Source organism: Leptosomus discolor, chromosome 5 (genome assembly GCF_034619465.1).
Source record: "Leptosomus discolor isolate bLepDis1 chromosome 5, bLepDis1.hap2, whole genome shotgun sequence".
NCBI classification, from domain to species: domain Eukaryota; kingdom Metazoa; phylum Chordata; class Aves; order Leptosomiformes; family Leptosomidae; genus Leptosomus; species Leptosomus discolor.
In genome coordinates, this window is record NC_141395.1 from 3,176,123 (window position 1) to 3,196,744 (window position 20,622).

Here is a 20,622-nt window from a genome sequence, read left to right on the forward strand (position 1 = left end):
TTCTACCAGGAGTATTAGTAGGACGCTGCGGGGAAATCTAAACTATACCTCATTTAGGAGCGAGAGCCTTGTCTGCAAAGACAATATTGTTTCATTTTCAACGTACTTGGTGCTCGTGACTGAAAACCAACCAGCTGAGCGTGACTTTTTATACAAAAATATGCAGATTCAAATATTCAAATATAACATACTAATCCGTTTGTTGGTAAATTTGATCAGACATATGAATATACGTTTGCCACATGATTAAATCAAATATAAATAAGAAAATTAAAATAGTTTCTTCAACCTGCTTTGCATTCAGCAAACTTCCATGCGTTAATAACTCATTTACGAATTCAAAGAGTGACAGATCTCACACGATCTGACAGCTGTAACGAGAGCACCCCACACAAGGCAGTGAGCTGCACAGCGCAGCGAACGAGAGACCAAGGAGCACGGAAGCTAGGAGTAAGGGGAGCAGCCGGAGCCAGGCTGGGTCCCTGCACGGGCAGCAGCCCCTCGGAGCACCCAGCCCTGCCGCGGCTGCCCCGGCCACACGCCTCGGACGCGGGTACCGGCAAGGAGCACCTCGGCAGCTCCCTACTCCAGTAACCCCCTCCATCTCTCCACCCAAACACCTGACAGAGCAGGAACGGGACGTGTAAAGAGCAACCCAAAACCTCTACTGCTTTGCAGCCGTACAGCAAACATAGAAACTAACGCTACCACATGAAATTTTAAAATCATCGCCTGTAGGCTCCAAGGGAATAGAAGTGAAGTGAACTGAGCTCAGTTTGTGTAGGAGCTGCCTGCCTGATACACGCGCCTTCTGTCAAAGAGTTTTACTTTCAAAAGTAAATAGAGTTGTTTGCATTTTGTCAGGTGTTTGTCCTTCTATTTCTCACTGCAGGTTCAAGTATTTCTTCCTTTTTCTGATATATTCCAAACAACTTCTTTCCCTGCTGCTCTCTGATTTTTTTTGTTTACTTCTCCCCCCTCCTCCTCCTGATTCTTCCAAAATTTCTCATTCTTCAATGTTTCCTCATTTTTATGTTTTGCTTGTTCCTCATCCTTTAATTTTTGCTGAGCAAAAAGAGCAGTACCAGGGTGTACTGCACCGAGGTGCTCCCATCACCTCCCAGGAATAAACATCTGTGTCTCACACAGAGAAATCCCTGTTTTCTCATGAGTACCTGCTACACACCTCGTCTATCCACTACACTCTTTGCTACAGAAAGATTTAGAAAAAAGCCATTTGCCTATAAATTCTACTCGTACCCTAATTATTAAATGTAATATTAATATTTAATATATTAATTGCATAAATATTTAAATGTTTGTTTCGTGGTTATAAAATTACTAATACTATTCCCTTTCTTCCTGCTTCCTCTGCCTCCTGTTCCAATCAGCTCTAACCAAATTTGAAGTGGGAAACACTGCTCTGCTGCGTATGGGGGAATATTTATACGTTCTATTTCCATAATAATTTCATTATTTTTCAGGCAGAAGTAGCTTTTCCAGACTTTCCACATCAAACCTTAATGCCTATTCACCACAAGATAAGAAAATGTTATTACAGCATAACTAGCTCAAGCATCAACATATACTTATCCCAACAGATACAATCTGAGCATTAACGAAACAGGTTATTACCCTATTTATTAAAAATTTATGACGTGTCCACTCCTGTACCAAACACTCGAGTTCTTGACACCTCACACGTATTTAACATTTGCTTGCTTTTCTACCACTTTATCCACTACTTGGTTAATTTCTTGAAGTCTAAGGAGGAAATCATGTGCTGAAATTATTCACACAACTAGCAGTTACGAATCTGATCTTACAGTGAGGACTACTAGGTTGATGTAAAGTCCCAAATACATAAAAATTGAGCTGGATGAAATAATTATGCTAACAGATTGCATGAAGTTTGAGGATCTGCAATACTTTTCGCAAGGACAAGAAACATACTTTTTTCCTCTAAATTATGTTCTTTTCATTTGGCAAGAACATATGCCCACTGTCTCCCCCCAAATTTTTCTTATCTATTGCTACAAAACTGAAACCAAAGCAATTTTATTTGTCAACCACAGGCAATACTGCTTCCCCAAACCCCCTGGAGTCAAGCAGTAACGCTGAAAATACCACAGAAGCAGGCAGCACAGAGCGCACACACATAAACCCTTTTTAAATGCAATGCTACCAAAAAATAACAAGTGTTTTAATTTTATTTCATCATATATAGCATCATTGTAGCATCACTGTATGAGAGGCAATGTACTGAGTGGTCACTGCACTGAGTTAGAAGCTTAACTACTGTAAAAACCCCAGTGTTGTGGGACCCCGGGCAAGTCATTTCTCCATTCCCACTACCACATTTTGCTCATCTTTCCTACTTCAGTCTGAAGAATTCGCAGTCTTTAACTCTTTTCATAAGGCCTTGTAATCTCAATTAAATCTCTAGACATCACTGAAAGAGGAGGAATTCTAGTACTTAGTATTAATCACACCTACAGAATCAGCTGGAGCCTGACAACAGCAGGAACTACGCACACGCAGCCAAAAAAGGGTTTGTTTTGATGCAACACGGCCAGTTTACATTTCCAATTTGGAGACCACAATCTCATAATATTTTCTAAGTAAAAGACAAACACTGCTAAAACTGAAACATTTTAGGACAAAATACCTAAATAAGGAAGAGGAAAAAGATAAGGGCACGTGCTGAGCTAAAGCCCTGGAACTATGCTTCAACTGAAGATTGTCTTCACATTCCCTTTACCCACATCCCAGCTCCAAGCTTTTTGAAGGAGAGCTAAGCTTCCACTAGTTGCTATTTGCTCTCCACTGCAAATTGCCGTTGCAATGAAGCGCTACCTAAAGCTCACCTGTAAGTACGCAGCTGTACACGGCCTCCAGACACGCAGCCCTCTAACCACGCGGGAGTCCCAGCTTCCCAGGGCTGTCCAGCGATACCCTGGCTTTGCCACCCGAAGCTTTGTGTTTAGTTTCTCTCCTCCCAAACACACAGAGGTGTGAAGGCATTAAATTGTTGCTCATACACTCAAAGACCAATTAATTAAAGGAGATAAGGCTATTTAAGTGAAGCTTAATTTTCTGCTTTTGCAGCTAGCACGCATTAGCACCTCTACACCAGGAAAGCCACAGAAGACTTCAGGCACGTGGCAGATGAACACCCCTTACCCTCCTCTTCAGAAAATGGTTTTACCATTCCAAAAAAAACCCCAAACCATAATGCAGCGACTTACCTGGGTCGGAACCAGTACTGGAGGATACGCCAGCTTGTGATGTCTGTACATCCAGAAGGAGAAGAGCACAATCACTGCGATTCCCATGATAGGCACCAACGAATAAAGCAGGGTATTGAACAGAGGTGGCTTAGGTGTAACAGGGTTGGAAGTTGCTGAGGAAAAACAAACCACACACACAGCTTTTAAGAAAAAAACAAAATCATCCCGTGCTGCAAATGTCTAGCACCCTGATCTTCTAAAAACCCCTGCCACCAGCACAACAGGTTAACAATACCCGATTCAACAGCGTACTCCAATATAAACGGACAGGTATTTAAAAGGCAGCATTTTGGCAAGCACAGCAATAACTTAAATCCCCAAATTTACACATCAGCCCATCTAACTTTTTTGTGCTTCTAAGCTCCACCTACCCACAGCATATACGAGATGGCTGTATTTTAAAGAGACTGCCCGAATGCGATCCCCTAATGAACGAAAAAGAACCAGTACAGAGGCTTAGCCTCCGGAATGGATGCCGTAAAATGTCATTAATAAGCAGAAGAGGCCAGAAATAATCTGCCAACGTTTCTATGCACTGTTGATTCGCTGAAAGTAAAAGTTCTCCAGCTGAAGACACTTCCTTACGCCCTCAAGAAAGGCTCCAGAGAAGCCCTGCTTCTGAGGCAGCTGGTAGGGGGGCAGTCACAGAGCCCTGGGGCAAAAGAGGTTTCATGAGAGCGAAGAAGAATGTCAGTTATTGCCTTAGCCGTATCACTGACGAAAATGACATGAATATCTCTTGGGTCAACAAAGGCTATTTTAATCTCATAGAAGATGTTATTTAATTTCATAAACAACTTCCTCTGGCTATTTGGTACACAAGACATTTGCTGTTTTCAGTTCAGTTATTAACATTATTCAGTTTTCCAACATAGATTAGATTCTTGACTGGAAGAAGATATGCAAGAATAATCAAATAACCTTTTAGCTATTGTTTTTTAAAACAATTATTTGTTAAGCCTGATTTTCTTTGTAACCTGGGAGGAAATTCTTTCCCCCTTTTTAAAGGTTACTGTGTCAATTTACAGAGAAACTCCAAGGTCCCATTAGCTTAAAGAACCAGCGAGAGCACTGTTTCCAGAAGAGGAGCATTCACAGCCTGGTACACATGCATGTAGGGATGATATGGCTTTTGGCCCCACCATTTACAGACTCTTACAGAAGCTTAACTATACAATTAAGGTAAGATCTGACAGTAACTTCTGTATCTTAAAACAGTCAATTATTTCACATTACCCTTCCTTCTCACCCTTACGAAAGCGCTGAAGTACCTTTTATCAATTTAAATTACTTCTAGTACAGAGACCTTTCAAAATTGAAGAAATGAACTGGCAATTTTCTAGGCTCTGTATGCGAATGCACACAGCACCCTATCTTCTAGGAATCAGAAACCTTCTGGCAGGAAAAACTGACCACAACATTCTGAAAAGTCTTCTCTCCTAAACATGCACAACGTGAAACATTTCTGAACTCCGCTACGCGGTTCCTTCGTGCGTTTGACGAACTTACGTTGCGTGACCTCCATTTCTGGGAAATAGAAAAAGCGTTCATTGCACATGTTGCCTTCACAACAACAGAAAAACACTTCAGGGCTGTCCTTCTTCTCTATGCAATCGTTCCTATAGAAGATAATAATAAAAGTCTTGATTAACCTTAAGTGGGGGGGGGGGGGGTGTGTGTTTAAGAGAAAACATGCTGATATTTAAAATTTGAAGTGAACTTCATTCAATTGTCTGGGATAGCATACTACTGAAATAAAAGTTAAATCTGAAGAAACAAATTAAAATTTTCTTATTTTATATTGCTATGAAATACCACTAAAACGGAAACAGCACTCCTTGCTATTTTTAAGACAAAGTGAACGAAAACCACCAGCGGGATAGTGAAGAACAGTTCACAATTAAGATGTGAACAGGACAAACAAGTGATCAAATGGCTGGTGTTTAACCATAAACTCCCAGTACAGGGTTGCATGGGTTGGAGATAAGCGAGAAGGAGATTTTTTAAATTTGATTTTATTTTTAGAGAAAAGATAAAGTTTTGACAAATAAATTTCCCCTGCCTACATGACGCTCAGGGACGCAGCTTATTTCACTCAACGAAGTAACGGCAAGAAAGGACTTCTCTTAACAAATAAGTTGAAACTACTCAAGTCAGGAGAGAAAAACAGGCATCATGCAGGGGACAACGTGACAGCAGGAAGAGAAGAATTCGAAAAACCCGTGGCTTTAAATCCAGCTGAAGATTGTGAAAAAAGTTTTAGGTCCAGCTTCAAAAGTTAGGGTTATTTTATAGAACCAGCTATTTCAAAAAGACTGTACTGTAACTTCCACAAAGCATTTATTCTTTGGTGTGCTTAATCTACTGTTGTTGGGAGTTCATCCTACTGTAACTCCCTGTTTAGTAAAGCACTCTTCACCGCCAGAGACAGGGTTTTGTGTAATGGATATTTCGGACAAACACGGCAGCACACATTCTCACGACACGTTACAGTTAACGAGGTCTTAGAGCCAGACAAATTGTTACTCAGTTTTCAACTACCAAACTTACCGTCCTTCCTGCATTTTATTTCTTCTTCTAATTTCCTTTCTTTGCTCAAGGGAGAATTTAATATCAGTATTTTTCTTCAACTGTTCAAAAGGTACATGTGGGACTAGTGGGACAACAGTGCTACAGAACCTAACTCTATTTCCAAACTGAAAAATTCTATTTCCATCCTAAAAGTTTAACATTTAGCAGAAATAAACTCAGTTCAGAAATTGTAAGTACCCCGACTTCTTCTGCAAAGCTACAACTAAGAACAGATAAAAAAAAAAAAACAAACAACAAAAAAGTACTTTCCCATCCTTCAGCGACTTACAGTTACCAGATACTAGTAGCAACAAATAACGTGTCTTTAAAATTGTCCTTTGCCTTCCAGCATAGCTGTGTTGCACTCCTGCTGTGCGAGCAAGCTTGCAGGTGCTTTGCTACTTCTCCGAGAAACAGATAAATCAGAACTACTGTTCCACTTGGGTTTAAACTGCCATTAAAGGAGAAAACATCCAAGTGTTTGGGGAAAGTTTATTTGGCAGAAATTACTATAATGATTTCTTCTACTCGGTCAACATTGAAGAAACACAAAAGAAAAAATATTGCTAAAAATATTTCTAAATGCATTTTAATGAAGATCTATTATGCATTTATTTTCTCCCTTTCCAAACAATAACTGTTTCAGTCAAAGAAAACTTAGTACAGCGCTTCAAAGAACTATAATATCATTTCTTAAGAGAGCCACGACCTTTATTCAGCCAATATCTAACAAACCCCAAGTCCCGCTGTTACTGCTCACGGGTACTTGCTAGACCATCTGTTATAAAAAAAAATGACTGGAATCTTAGAATATTCGATGTCTCTTGGAGCTGCCACTGAGGTGAGCTTTTTCCTAAGTCAGCAAAATGCCTCCGCGTTTAAGTAAAGAGGAGAAGCAAAGTGCTGACCTTTCTTCCCAAAAATTTTGGAGAAGTGAACTATAGAATTTTGAATTCTGGTTTCAATAACCGTATTTCATTGTTCGGCAATAACAAGTCCTTTGAAAAAATCTATTATTAATGGCCCCAAAAAGAATAAATTAAACACCTGGTTTTAATATATAGTATAAGAGAAGGTAAACCATGCTATTCTGCAAACAACACAAAGTACTTGGAAGAAGTCAGGTCCATAAATAGAGGTATGGAAGCAAAAAGAAAAAAGCATGTGTGCATCTAAAACCACGGTAATTATTCACAGACTCCCATAACATCATTTGTCTCAAGTACTGTTTGCAAAGGGAAGAACGTGTAAGTTATGGACAGGCAAACCAGTTTACAATTACAATTAAATTCAAAATTTATAGGAAAACTCAACTTACCTGTCATAACAATTGATGTCATCTAGCCAGCAACCTTGCTTCACAATTTCAATTGATCCAGAAATGTTCTTCCATGTAGCAAAACAGTGTCGTCTTTTATCTTTATCACCGTAACAAGGTTCAATACCACTGCGATTTGTTTTATCTTTTTCCCAATTAGCGTTGTAGTAGATACACTCCTGTGTTTCTGATCTGCCAAGTATGGCACCTTTTAGGAATGAAAAGTAAATCACAATTAAGCAGTGTTCTGAAGGATGAGACATATGAGCAGTCAAACCCAGGATGTACTGAAGTATCACGCAGCACTTGCATCAGTATGCCCTCTCCCCTCTTTTTTTTAATAAAAGCAAGAAAACATTTAAAGTTCACAAGCGTTCCAGTAAGTGTTGAAACATAAAACAAAGATCTTCTGTTAAGTCAAACAGTGACTTGGATAACTTACCAAGATTTGAAGAGATAAAGAACAAGTTACGGCAATAGCTCTCCCTGAATAGCAACAGCAGAGAAAATGTAAAATGCTGAACAGTAAAGATTTAGCTATAATACCAGCCAAATGAGAAGTTTTAGCTAGTACAATTTACCAAAAGGTGTTTTTGTCTTTTCTTATATGTGCCAAAAGAGCAGTCTTAGAGTGTCTTAGAAACCCAAGCCCAACTAATAAATCCCGTTTTAAACCATCAACATCTTTTCCCCTAGCTTTCAGCTGTGATGTAGCTTCCCAACACAAAGCCCTGAAGTATAAGACACACTATGCTAAAATAGTACCTTTTATGTCATTCCGATTCGCCAAGTGAGCAACTGGAATTGAGACCGATAGGTGTGAGGCAGCGGTCCCTAATCTCCAAGGACAGCGCTGGGTTTTTGCCGCGTAGTCCCACCCAGTCAACCAGTCACAACATAAACGCCATCGGATCTCCTGCGTAACTCAAGGCCCAAGTGCTCCTGCTCTCAGAAGGCCCAGGGCCGCGTCTCCCCTTCCCACAGTGCACTCCCAGCATACGCGGCGGGATCAACCACGACGGGGTGACCCACACACTCCAGTAAGAGCCACGTGGGGTTTGGAGGCCCAAGTCCCTATGAAACATGCTGGTGAACCAGCACAGACCAGCAGACCAGCTCACCTACCCTGGTACCAGGGGATTATCACCCCAATATTCTTAAAACTAAAAGTTTCTCAACTTTTGAATTTAATTTTGTCTTTTAAATTACGTATATAATTGATTCATTGATACCTACTGACAACCTATAGCTAACCCCAGCAAATATGAACAGACTGAGGCACCTCGAAGCGGAGCTAACTTCAGAGTTTTCATGTGATACAAAGCACCAATCTGGTTTCTGCAAAGGTAACGGGTTGTCAGGATGCAAACCTGTTCACAAAATACTGTAAGGGAATATTAACTGGCTTTTATTTCTGTTTTTCTCTTGTTAAATACTGCCAGGAGTGTGTCGTTAACCTTCATGCAAGCTTCACCGCCTAATATGTATTAAAAACAAGGAAAAACAGAGAGGGAGATTGAAGGGCTAGAGAGCCAGGAGTCACTTCAAAATTAAGGAAGGGTCAGGGGGATGACAAAACACGTTTACTTTGCCTGTGCACTCATCTGGTATTTTCCAGAGGGACAGGTTCACTAGACATCATGCTGAAGATCAGATTTAAACAGAAAAGGTCCTCCACAGCAGCCAGTTTCATACATATTTATTTGCATCACTCATTACCTCCTTTGTATCACTCATTACCTCCTTTCTTCACATATATTTCAATATACCAGCTATTGCCTTGTAGCCATACCCACACTTCTCGTTCTCCTGCAGGAGGGTGTAACAGGGAGAGCAGCTGTAACCCTGACTTCTTCTGTGGGATGAAATCTTGGTCACCCAGGCGCTCTTCCCAACAGTGGTAGAAGATGGGGGTTGGGGTGACCGGTACACTGGTAGAGGCTTCCATCACGTAACATCTCCTCAAACACCCACAACCGACAGTCAGGTAATTCTTCCTCAGTAAACAGACCCGACTGTACAGGGACCAAGAACATTGCACCTCTCAGGGCGATGGGAACGGTTTCAAACTGAAAACGGCCACAGCCCTCTTGAAGTGCCGCACAGGACAGAGTCAAGCGCAGCGCTGACCACACCGGGCATCCCACCTGACACCTTCGGGAACTTTTGACTTTGACGCATTCCCAAAATAGGCAGAGGAAGCTGCTTACGCTTTTTTGGGAAAGAGCCTGGATGTTCAATGGGAGAAACGCGCTAGCCAGCTGGTAACGCTGCGAGATGCAGCATGTTAACCATTATATTCTTTGTGCTGCGATGGCCTGACCTTTACAACTCCCAGCTACGGCAAGAAACAGATGAGGCAACAGATTGAACAATTTGGTTCTGTCAGTGCAATAAAGCAGAAGTCCTGGATTTCTCTCATATGTGCCATTCCTTTTCCGCTGCTGCCAAGCCTAGCTTTGAAGGACCATAGACAAGCTGAATTTGCTGAAATTTGGCAACTACAGTAAAATTAACTTTGCACAAATATTCTCCTTAGACAAGTCTTCTCTAAAGTCGGGTTTTCTTCTCCATTAATGCTCTGAAACAGTTCAATGTATCCAAACTGTTGGTTTAGTGGCTCTGCCTGGAGGATCTATCCATAACACCTTCTCTAGGGGCTGAGCAGACATCTGCAATAGGTCTGGCCAGACACAACCGAGGTACGGGCATACCAGGACAATCTCTGATTAATCTTCTGAAGCAGAGAAGGGGGAAGATGGTGGAGGCAAGGGAAGAAGAAAAGGTGAACCACACAAAGAAGGCAGCCCTGAGCCCACTGCACAAAGGAAGCATCTGCTTCTAACCAGCTCTGCCACCCCCTCCACGGGAATCAAACTCAGAGGAGAAGGGCAGCTGGCATTTTCAACACGAGAAAATTTATTTGGGTCCCAGTTTAGGCATAGCATGTCTATAATGAAGCTTCTATAACAACTATTTTGAGCGCTGACAAATTGTTTTCATATAAAATTGTCAGGTCCTCGGGAAACGTGTTGCCGAATCTCAAAAGGCAAAACGCTGCTGCTGAAAGAAGCCACGAGCAAAGCACCAGGAGTACCCTAAGGACTGCACGTCTGAAAGCATCTGAGAGGAAAACGCATTAAAACAGCGAAGAAGTCTATAATAGAGTTTAGTTTTGGCATGTTAAGACAGATCACATTTAATATATGCTGCTATCATATTGCAGTTAGCGTGCTGCTGTATCACTGTACATTTGTGTTCATCCCCAACAGCTGCAGTAAGAAAAGAAAACCAACATTTGCTAGTGAACTTCTGAACTGCTCTTAATACAGGATGCACTGTAATTGTTAGCAGTACAGAAAGCAATTTTATTAGAGTGCACATGTGCAGTCTGGAAAACCTCACCTTCGCAGGAATTTGAAGGGCTGGCTCCCATTTTTATTTATTTATTTTTTTACTATATGAATGTCTGAAAAAATATCTAGCCAGGCTTTTTTTTTTTTTTTTTTGAATTCAAACAGGGGGGCAAACAATGAAATCTATGCATGGCTAATAAGGATTATACTACCATAGCCCAAATTTAGAAAGGGATTACTGGAAAATGACATGAATTCTCTATGACAGATACCACTACATTACACCCAAAGGGGGAGGGGGGGGAGGAAAAAAAAAAAGATAACTTCTGGGAGTTTATCATCTACCTTCAGTTATCTGAGCAACACAACTGTGGATCTAAAATAGCAGCATGGAAAACAACAAACCACCCAAGTTTTCTAAAAGCCAGTCTATGTACACAGATTGCTCAGCTGGGCACTCCCAACGTGCGCCCAACTCACCCTTAACTACTCAGGAAGTAAAAATAAAATTTTGAACTTATTTCTGCGTATCTTTCAGACTTTTCCACCTAACATGTTTCTGAGGTGCAAACTGCAACACTGAAGCCTGGAAAGAGTATTCACCTCTGTATTTCACAGCTGCACAACCGACCCAGACATGTCCATTACACCCCACTTCATTCTGTTATAAGTACTAATGACACTATGCGTAAGGATTTACATGAAGGAATACTCATGTGATGGAAAAGGACTTTGTTTTTTCCCTGTTCCCTAGAATACTCAGTACATGAAAGAATCAAAGGGTGAAGTTCACTCTGGCAGCTACCTACACCTATAGTAGAAAGGTTACTGAAATTGTCTTGTGTTTGAGATTAATTTGAACTCATTCTGAGTCCCAAGATCCACAAACGCAGAAGGAATGGAGTAGTTCATTAGAATAAATGAGTTGAGCACAATGGCCTATATCACCACAGGGACTGGACACTGGGAGTTACTTAACAGACAGAACTGCCCGTTCACTAGAGGATCTGAATTGTAACGCTGTTCTAGAGGAACAAAAAAGGACAGTAAACACAGCATAACTAGAAACAGCATCTTGAAACCAAGTTCAGTTACTGTAGAGATAGCTTTTTCAAGTATTTGTCCATCTATGTTATTTTATTTGTTTCCTCAGTGATCTCATACACACTTTCTAGAGACACATATACACGTAAGAACAGACAACAAGTGTACACTGAAAAGGCCCAGCTTTGATGTCTCCGCAAGCAGGAAGCGGGTTTTTATCATTCTGTATTTTTTCTGATAACACTCAGGGGAATATTTCTCAAAGGGAAAATAAAGAGGTTATTTTCAACCTAATAAAGCAAACTGAGTTACAATAGAAAGGACCTATTCTGTCCTCCTTACACATACCAGTAAGTCCCGAAACATATTTTGTTGCTCTTTAGACAAGTATTAGTTGTTGCTCTTTAGACAAGTATTAGTTCTATTATCGTTGTTCTCAATGCTCACAGGTAAAACAAGGACTGTATTTCACATCAACTGAGCCAAAGTACATTCATTAAAACTAAACACAACAGCAATTAACTTAAGCAATGTGAGAATGAGGAAAAAAGATAAACAAGACAGTGAAGTAACAAATCACCTGAACTGCTGTCACACTGCCTTATACAGAAGATGCATATCTTTTCAGACTGGAGTTTCTCATTATAATCCTGCTTTTCGGCATGTTCCACCAAGCCTGCACTGCAGTTAATCAAGAAGTCATTGGGGAAGAACGGAGAAATGCCACCAAAGTGCTGTACCTCGGTGCAGAAGTCTGTGCGACTTGATTATCTAAAGAGGCTAAAAGGTTAATCTTAAAAATTTAAAGATCGACCTGATATTCTAAAAGGCTTGTTTATTTTCCTAAAATAATATTTAAAAAAATGAAAAAACCACAGATTAGTTTGCAACTCCACACGGGTCCCACAGTAAACTCGGCAGGGTTTTGGGTTTTTAACAATAGCTATATTAAACTGCAGTTCTCCAGGATTATAGTATGACCGGGGGTGGGGGGGTGGGCGTGCGTTTGTGTGGTAGAAGTATCAGGAAAACGGTATTTGCTTTGATATCTCATCATATACTTGGAAAATATTTCCATTTCTTTGCAGTTCACACCTTGCCAAAATGGAAAACTTGTCTGGATAAGCCTGCCATGGAAGTATGAAATTCTGTAGCAGAGATGAACACTTCTGAAATAGAGTTTGCCAGAGGAAGAATCCAGTCCTGAAAAGCTGAAGAATGATCTACCTAACGGCACCACACTAAGGCATAAGAGCATAGGTTCCTAGGAATGGTGGAAATTATGGAGGATGATGTCCTCTACAAATAAGAAATACAGCTGAGAAGGGGAGGGGAAGAATATCACTCAGCTTGTTCAAAACTCCTTGCAACCCCTTATTTGCCAGATGGATGGCAACAAGAAAACAAACACTTTCCTACTAGAAATGTGTCTTCTGGATTTACAGACATCAGTACCAAAGATAGTTAAAAATCAGATGCCATAACCACTTGATATTTGTATTTTATATATATACAGGTATATATCTTGTTTTATTTAAAAAAAAAATATATATAGTGAGCATGGATTCAGATTCTACTCAGCATAGACAACATATCAAACCATTCATCTGCTTCTGAAGCCAGGCAACTCAACAACTGTAAGGCATCGCTCCTGCATCCAAGAGCGCTTCTAAACCAGAATCAGGCCATACATCCATTTTACTTTGGAACCACATGATCAGGCAGCACGGGCGGTATTTGATCTTTTTGTCACAGATCCAAAGGCTGGTGCTCTGGCAATGGAAGGCGGAGTTGGACCATTCATTAGCTTTCTCCTGAGATTCAACCGCCAGTGCACAACGCCTCAGTCTGAGGTGAGCTACCGAATTAACACACGCTTGAAGAACTCTCTACGTGGCTTGAGTAGGCCACTGTTTCTCCCCAGGGTGCAAGCAATGGGCCAAAACACTGCCATTTTTCATCTCATCAACACATCATTTCTACACTTAAGTTCCACTGCAGTATTGTAGTCCTAGTAAGAGAGATTTGGCAGACTTGGGTACCATGCAACCTAGGCAATTTTTTGACCAGAGACACCACTTCAGACTACAAAACACTATCCACACGTGGCCTGCAACACCAAGTTAGACACAACAAATGAAAGAACTAGGATTTTGGAATCTGTAGAAGAGATGCTCTTAAAACATACTGGACATGCAAGTTAGAAGAAACTCTCTACCTCTGAATCCCTACGCAGAAGTGGCCACTTGACCTTTCAAAGTTCAAGCTTCAGTAATTGGCCACATCAAAGAAACCTGTGCATCTATAGAACTGTGACCTCATTCTGATGACTCATCCAGAAGAATATTTAAGAGACACTACTTGAACTAATAAAAATTTTAATGAAAAGCTAGAGTATTCAGAGACCCAAGATTTCAGAATGGTGGTGGCAGAACTAACAGAAAGCATCTTTAAAGGGTAAGGCCACAATTCAAGGAAAATGATGCAGGTAAAGCTGAAGAACGTCTTAGTTCAATGGTGAGTCTGAGAGACCCCAGGGTACTGTCCAAAGAAACATCTCCATCTGAATGATTACAGAAGATGGGATTAAGGGGGCAACCGTGATACCTGGAGCACTCAGAAACTAAGGCCACTGCAGGAGGTGTAACAGCGGCACGTAAACCTTGCTGAACTCTTGCTCAAGGGAAAGCAGCAGCTGGCATTACTTTTGCAACATGTGTTCCTCCCTGTAGTCCCTCCTCCTCTTGTTAGAAGAAATTAATACTGTCATAACAAGATTTCATTCAGAACTTCCATTTTCTGCCTTGTACTTCTGAATATCTTATTTAAGACTGGATTTAAGGAAGTGGGGAAAAAAGAAAACCAGACTTCTGATGTCCAAGTTTTCCAAAATCATTTCAGAGCAAAGCACGTGGCAGAAAATGGAGAAAGAGGGTCAGGTGATATCTGTGGTTTTTAGCTAGAAATTAAGGTGCCAGTAACAGCACAAGTGGTACCTATAGCATCAGCTAGCTATCTCTGAAATAAAGACCATCATCCTCCAGGAATCTCTAGAAATTTCAAGTGAAGATAAATGCTATTTTTCACACTTCTTGACTTCAAGGGAACACACTGAAACACAGGCTGATGTTTTCAAGTTCAAACATGCCATTCCTGTCACTGCAAGGTGTGAGCAGCCCAAATCAGAAAAACTGTCTCATCTACTCTCTAATGATTTTGTAGGGGGGAGAAAAGCTTGAAAGATTCTGTAAATTGTTTGTTTTGAAGCACAGCCTTGGGACTACACTCACCTCATACATGCTGGTAGCTTTTATGGATGTTGCTGGTCAAACACCCCTTCCCCAGCACAACAGAGAAGGTACTGTGAGACGGCAAAAACATACCACAAGTAACACAGGGCTCAAGACTCACCTGAAAAGTTTAAATTCTACAAGATTCAGAGGTCGAAAAAAAACCCTAAACAGACCAGTTTGGACAGGCAATAATGCTAGAAATACAGTTTCCAATTAGGATTACCCTGCTCTCCCCAGCACAACACCCCAAACACAAACAAACAAAAAAATCAATCACTATAGAAAATAATCACAGTAGCTGACCTCAAAGGAAAAGCCGTTTTGAGTCAGCCAAGATTTAAAAGAAGTGAGAAACAGGAACTTGGCACAGATGAAAGGGACAACGCTTGCCTGTACAGTCCCCTTCCCACCACTGCCCCCATGAACACTGGCCCTCAATACCATACGCAGGTTTGAATGTGTAAACAAAACTCAAATAAAAACTCAGTTCAGCTTTTGAGATTAAAAACTTAAAAACTGGTGTTCTGCTGCACCCTGACTATCTAGGTGGCATCATCTACAATGTTCTCTGGATGAAACTCAGGTAAGGCAGCTGCCTATGAAGTCGCTGGGGATGCTTTCCCATCGCACACATGCAGTAATACCATTTCCACGGCGTCTCAGAGTGCTGTCATTAAACGAGGTAAGGCACTCCAGTAGCCATACTCCCAGACAAAAGCCTAAATAAACTACCTACGGATATCAAAACCAGATTAGGAAGATATGAATCTTTTTGAAGGATGACTATCATGCTGGTGGTGGCAACTAGCAGAATTTCTATTTTGAGGCCTGACAGCGAGTTTCCCAGCAATGATCTCAGCTACCAGTCATAGCTGTTCATCTGATTTGAGAGTCCCAAGCAAGTGGAATCCTGCAGTGCTCTGCTGCAGCACACCCAATATGAGAAGTCTCAGCGTAGGCTCCTTTCATGGTAAGGGCCTGCCATTCAAAGCCTCTACACGAGCATTCATCTACTGTAGAGGGCAGCTCAGGAGATAACATTTGGCTTTTCTTCGCACCCTTCTCCATCATGCTAGATTTTCCAAAGACAAAACAGGGATCACAGAGAATACTAACTACGAAAAAAAAAAAAGATTTACCTTCAAATAAGTGCTGCCTTGACAGCTTAGAGCTATAAGTGAACTTCCTCCCTCTCTACAGCCTACATGGAGCAATTTAAATCCTCCACATACACTGACCAGCAATCCAGACAAGCTACAGCTGCCCTTGTCCAGATGGCAGCTAAACAGTATGAAAGACAGGTTCCAGATCTGTGTAAACAGACAGAGGGATTACCTTGGACATGCAGGCAAAGAGAATAACATGATGGAGAAAAAGCAGGATCCAGTATTGAAAAATTCAAGCCTTTAAAGGTTCACCCACTCGCTTGAGCTGGAAACCCTTCTTTACCCTTCCCTTATTTTAACTCTTCAGTATATTTACAGAGAATCATCAGGTTCAGCTTCAGTCTTGGTTCCACACAGTCAATGATCCACGGGATTTTTGTATTTTCATTTTCTATTCCCCCTTGCATTTCGCTACCTCATCACAGCAGTAGGCCTTTCCAAGTTCATCTCGGGTTGGCCAGAACTACAGTCAGCACCTAAGACATTTCCAAAGACTTGTCTGGTATCAATATTGCTTTTTGTTCGCTAGGAAATACTCCTTCAGAAGCCTTTTAGGATCGGATGCATCACAGTCAAATCACATTAGCAGCTCATGGTACCTGTTTTAATGCAAGGCCACAGTTTGAAATACATTTTTAAGTTGTAGTGCAATCAAAAAAGCAGCATCTGCCGTACAGCCTCACAAACAGCTGAACTGGCACAAACGAGTGGAAGTAATCCCTTCCTTCAGCCCCTAAACTTAAATAAATGTCAGACTGCGGCATTACACATCTGAGTAAATACCTATCATCATAAAAATGCTAATATGTTTTTGACTGCTGAGCCCTCTTCCTAAAGCAAAATAAAAATCTGCATCACCTCAAACTTTGCTGTATCTCTTCAATTTCATTTCTACCGTCCAATCCTATTTATCTAAAATTCCAAACTTTTTCTACAAAAGAATTCTGAAGTTTGCATCTCTGTTCTGAAATCAGCACTGATCACATTAGAAAATCCAGCAAAACTGCCTCTCTACCTCCAGCTAAACGGGCTGCCACTTGAAATGGGTTTTCTGTTTGTCCCTCTCAGGCTGCCTTATTTTGCTTGCTGTATCAGACTGCAATCTAGAGATCATGTGGAAAATCCCACTCACAAGGCTTGAAACAACCCAGATCTTTACAGAGAACACCACTGTCAACCTGGCAAGCCCATGCTCTCCTTGCCTTCAAGCTCCTAAGTCAACTCTCTCAGTCTCAAACTCCCAACACACCACCACAGGCAGCTCCAGCTACACACCACCTCAGCGGCAGCTCAACTCTCTGTCAACCACAACACTCATCTTCCTCGTCTGGGCCCTGACTGAAGGATGGAGGAGTACAAAGATCTTTTTTGCTTGAAGTACAACGTTCTGGAATTATTTTCTACAGAAGATGAGGGAAATCCAGAGTTCAACTATCTTATGGAGTCTTCACTGAAGTAAACATTTTTACCATATGTAATGCTCAATTTAAATACTCATTACTTTTAACCCCCATCATCACCTTCCTATGCTCTAAAGATACTACAAAGCGAGCTTTCCCTCATGAAGTGAGAACTGACAGAATTTCACTAGAAATCAGTATTACACCAGTTTTTCTATAGAATAAATTCTGACATAAATGACTGGTGAACTGTCAAAAACTTCAGGTATTTAAGATCCACAACAACATGAATAAAAAGCAATGGAACAACAAAGCGATTTCCTAGTATACTTCAGCATCAGACTATTCTTCTGCTCCATTTTTTTTTTTTTTTTAGTCTTTATGGAGTCTGATGAAGCAGATTTTGCTATCCACTGGTAATTTTTTTGGTATCATTACTAATTGCATCCAGAAAAGCAAGATCTATAACTAGAAGAACAAGTTCAAAAAGGAAGTGCTTCAAAACCAAAAGCAGGTTATTAAAGTCAGGATACTACATACTAAAACTCAACTCATTTTGTATTTGTTGTCAGAGCTTTAAGAACAACTGACTGGAAAAGGAAGCAATTTAAAAGTACATCTGTAAAACTCTTCTTACCAGGGTTCTAGAGCATAACTCCCTAGCAGGGACTTTAAGGATATGTGGACAACCAGCACATTTATTGTCACTAGAACACTTAAACACAGCAACTGCTGCAACAGCTGCCTTAAATAAATCAGCACTGATCTAACAGACTCAAATCAATACAAAAGTCATCCCAGAGAGTGGCTTTTATTTCTCTTACCTGCCTACAAGCTCGAACAAATAGTCTATATTTTCATGTTCTGTGTTTTTCTTAAAACAACAAAACAAACCCTCTTCTAAGGCTGTTTGATGTTCAGGACGAAGCACAGCAAACAGATATCTGGAAATAGCATCAGAGCTCAATGATACATGAGCTAACTCCAAAGAAATACAAGTTTCTTGTGCACAACAAAAGGTAACTACGCACGTGCTTCTAAAGTTTGGCCCCTATTAAGTGGCAAAAGAAATATTAATCTCTCCAGAAAGTCTTCTCAAACGAAATTCCCAAGTGGATGAAAACTGCTGTTATTCATCCACCAGAAAAATGCTTCTGAATTGCTATAACAACCTATGTACTGGAAAACCTAGAAGAACAGTATGGAATCACCCCTCTTTCCCCTTACTAGAGGGAGTAACAGTTCAGTTCTAGCAACCTGCAAATCATCTCCCTATTCTCTAAAATGCACGAATAAGAATAGTTGGAAGATTAGATATCTATAATCTACCAACTTCATTGAGAAAAAATCCAACTAAGGAAAAAAAATTTAAAAAGACCAAAATATTCTTATTTGTGGTTACATATAAATCACAAAAATTTGATGTTGATCTACAATGACTCACTTCAAAAAGAAAAAGTACAAAATACCTTGCAGAAACTCAAGATTATTGCTGGAATTATCTCCAAGTACAAAGATACTGAAAGCATGATTTAAAGGCTTTAAACATCTAAACATTTAATAATTAATACATCAAATTAAATTCTCACTGAAGAACCATGCACACACGCTTAGTAAAACTGAAGCGAACAGGACCATGCTTTACTGCATGTTTGTTATGAGAAGGACCTGAAGCCACACTAAAACCTTACTGCTACTGGATTTTTTTTTTTTTTGCTTTTAGCAAATCACATGTTCGATAGCACATGATCAAGCTGAATTTTGGTACTACGTACCCTCATTGTACAGCCCACATCTGACATTCTGCAATAATCCTAAACCACTTCAAGATGTTTATAGCATGCAAATCAATGAAAAATTTGCCTTCAAGTATTCAATAAAGCCAATTTTAAGTTTGCAAGAAAGCCTTAACGTTACAAAATGTTGTATCAAGTTTTTAGCGTTAACTTCTCAATATGCTAATTCAAAGCATTAAGATAATTTACCTGAATTTTATTAAGAAATTACTCTCAGGAAGCCCAGATCTAGGCACGAACTCTACAACTACAAAAATATCTGCATTTAGATCAGCAGCTCCGGTTCAGCCAGTACATCAATTATACACCAGGTAATGCCTCTAGAACAGGGAGAATCCCGATTTGCTGTGAGACTTGTATTAAAGCATTTTGGTTTAAATAATTCTCCCCTGATAGCTATGTCACCATCCAGGCAAGATTACAGATCTCCATAATGATAACCATGCTCTAACATTTCTATATTATTTTGTTACCAAATTTTAAAAAACTAATAAAAATTTAAAAAAAAAAAAATCACACATGATTGCCAAGACACAACAAAACCAAAACAGTTTTCGCATTGTATAGTTAAGGATCAGGAAAAAAAAAAACAGGTAATGGCAAAGTACAGAGCAAGGCACAACTCACTGCCTCCTAGAACGGAGTGACAAGGGTTTTATGACAGCTAAGTGCTAGTTCACTTATTATCTAGTTACTTCTTCACCTGTTTTGTATACCTGATGAGTACAGGGAGCCACATTCCTAAACCTGGATTTAGGACACCACTGTGGTCTAGAAGTTACAAACATTTCACCAGCAACTCCAGGACTTGCATCAAGCACTCGGTGGCAGCAACAACAAAAGTTATAACCGAAAATAAACCCCATGTACTTTAATATCTAATGGAACCACCCAAAATGTTTTACTGACTGACCATCAAGCAGTTTATTAGTATTAAAAGTATTCCCTTCACTCAAAACTACCCCATAAACTATATTAAGTTCTCCAACTACAATCTTCAACGGATAAATAAGCAAATAAACACAAAACCCAACTATTCTAAATCTTCAAAAATCGTTGTGCTGGTACTTGGTGCACACAAGCAAGGAACTGATCATCTCCCAAAGCAGGGAAATATTGAATACAAAACCAAAGGCGTGAGAAACTCACTGCTTTCAGATGCTCTGCCATTCAGTGGGCACACACCAGTCCCTGATCAATTTTATTCCATTCAGGCACTCCACGTACCTTTTTTCAAAGCCTGAAGCTGGCCAGTTCACTCACCCCGAGCTGCAAGGGCGGTGGTCAGGAAGCAAGCCTTGGTTTAGCAGAATGAAACAGGTATTAACAGATCACTAATATCAGGCCTGACAGAGAAACAGATGACTGAAGCAAGAAGATCAGAGAAG

The 20,622-nt window shown here is 40.4% G+C and overlaps 1 protein-coding gene across 2 annotated transcripts in view; it reads right to left on the reverse strand.

The window, feature by feature from the left end:
* The window catches only part of ACVR2A (activin A receptor type 2A), a 64,769-nt gene that overhangs the window by 21,959 nt on the left and 22,188 nt on the right, over positions 1–20,622 (reverse strand). For both annotated transcript variants that reach the window (XM_086465063.1, XM_086465064.1), the window contains exons 2-4: positions 7,180–7,387; positions 4,800–4,909; positions 3,249–3,403 (exon numbers count right to left, since the gene is read on the reverse strand). In XM_086465063.1, the coding sequence (XP_086321189.1) occupies positions 3,249–3,403; positions 4,800–4,909; positions 7,180–7,387 (473 nt within the window). The remainder of the gene's footprint in view (positions 1–3,248; positions 3,404–4,799; positions 4,910–7,179; positions 7,388–20,622) is intronic.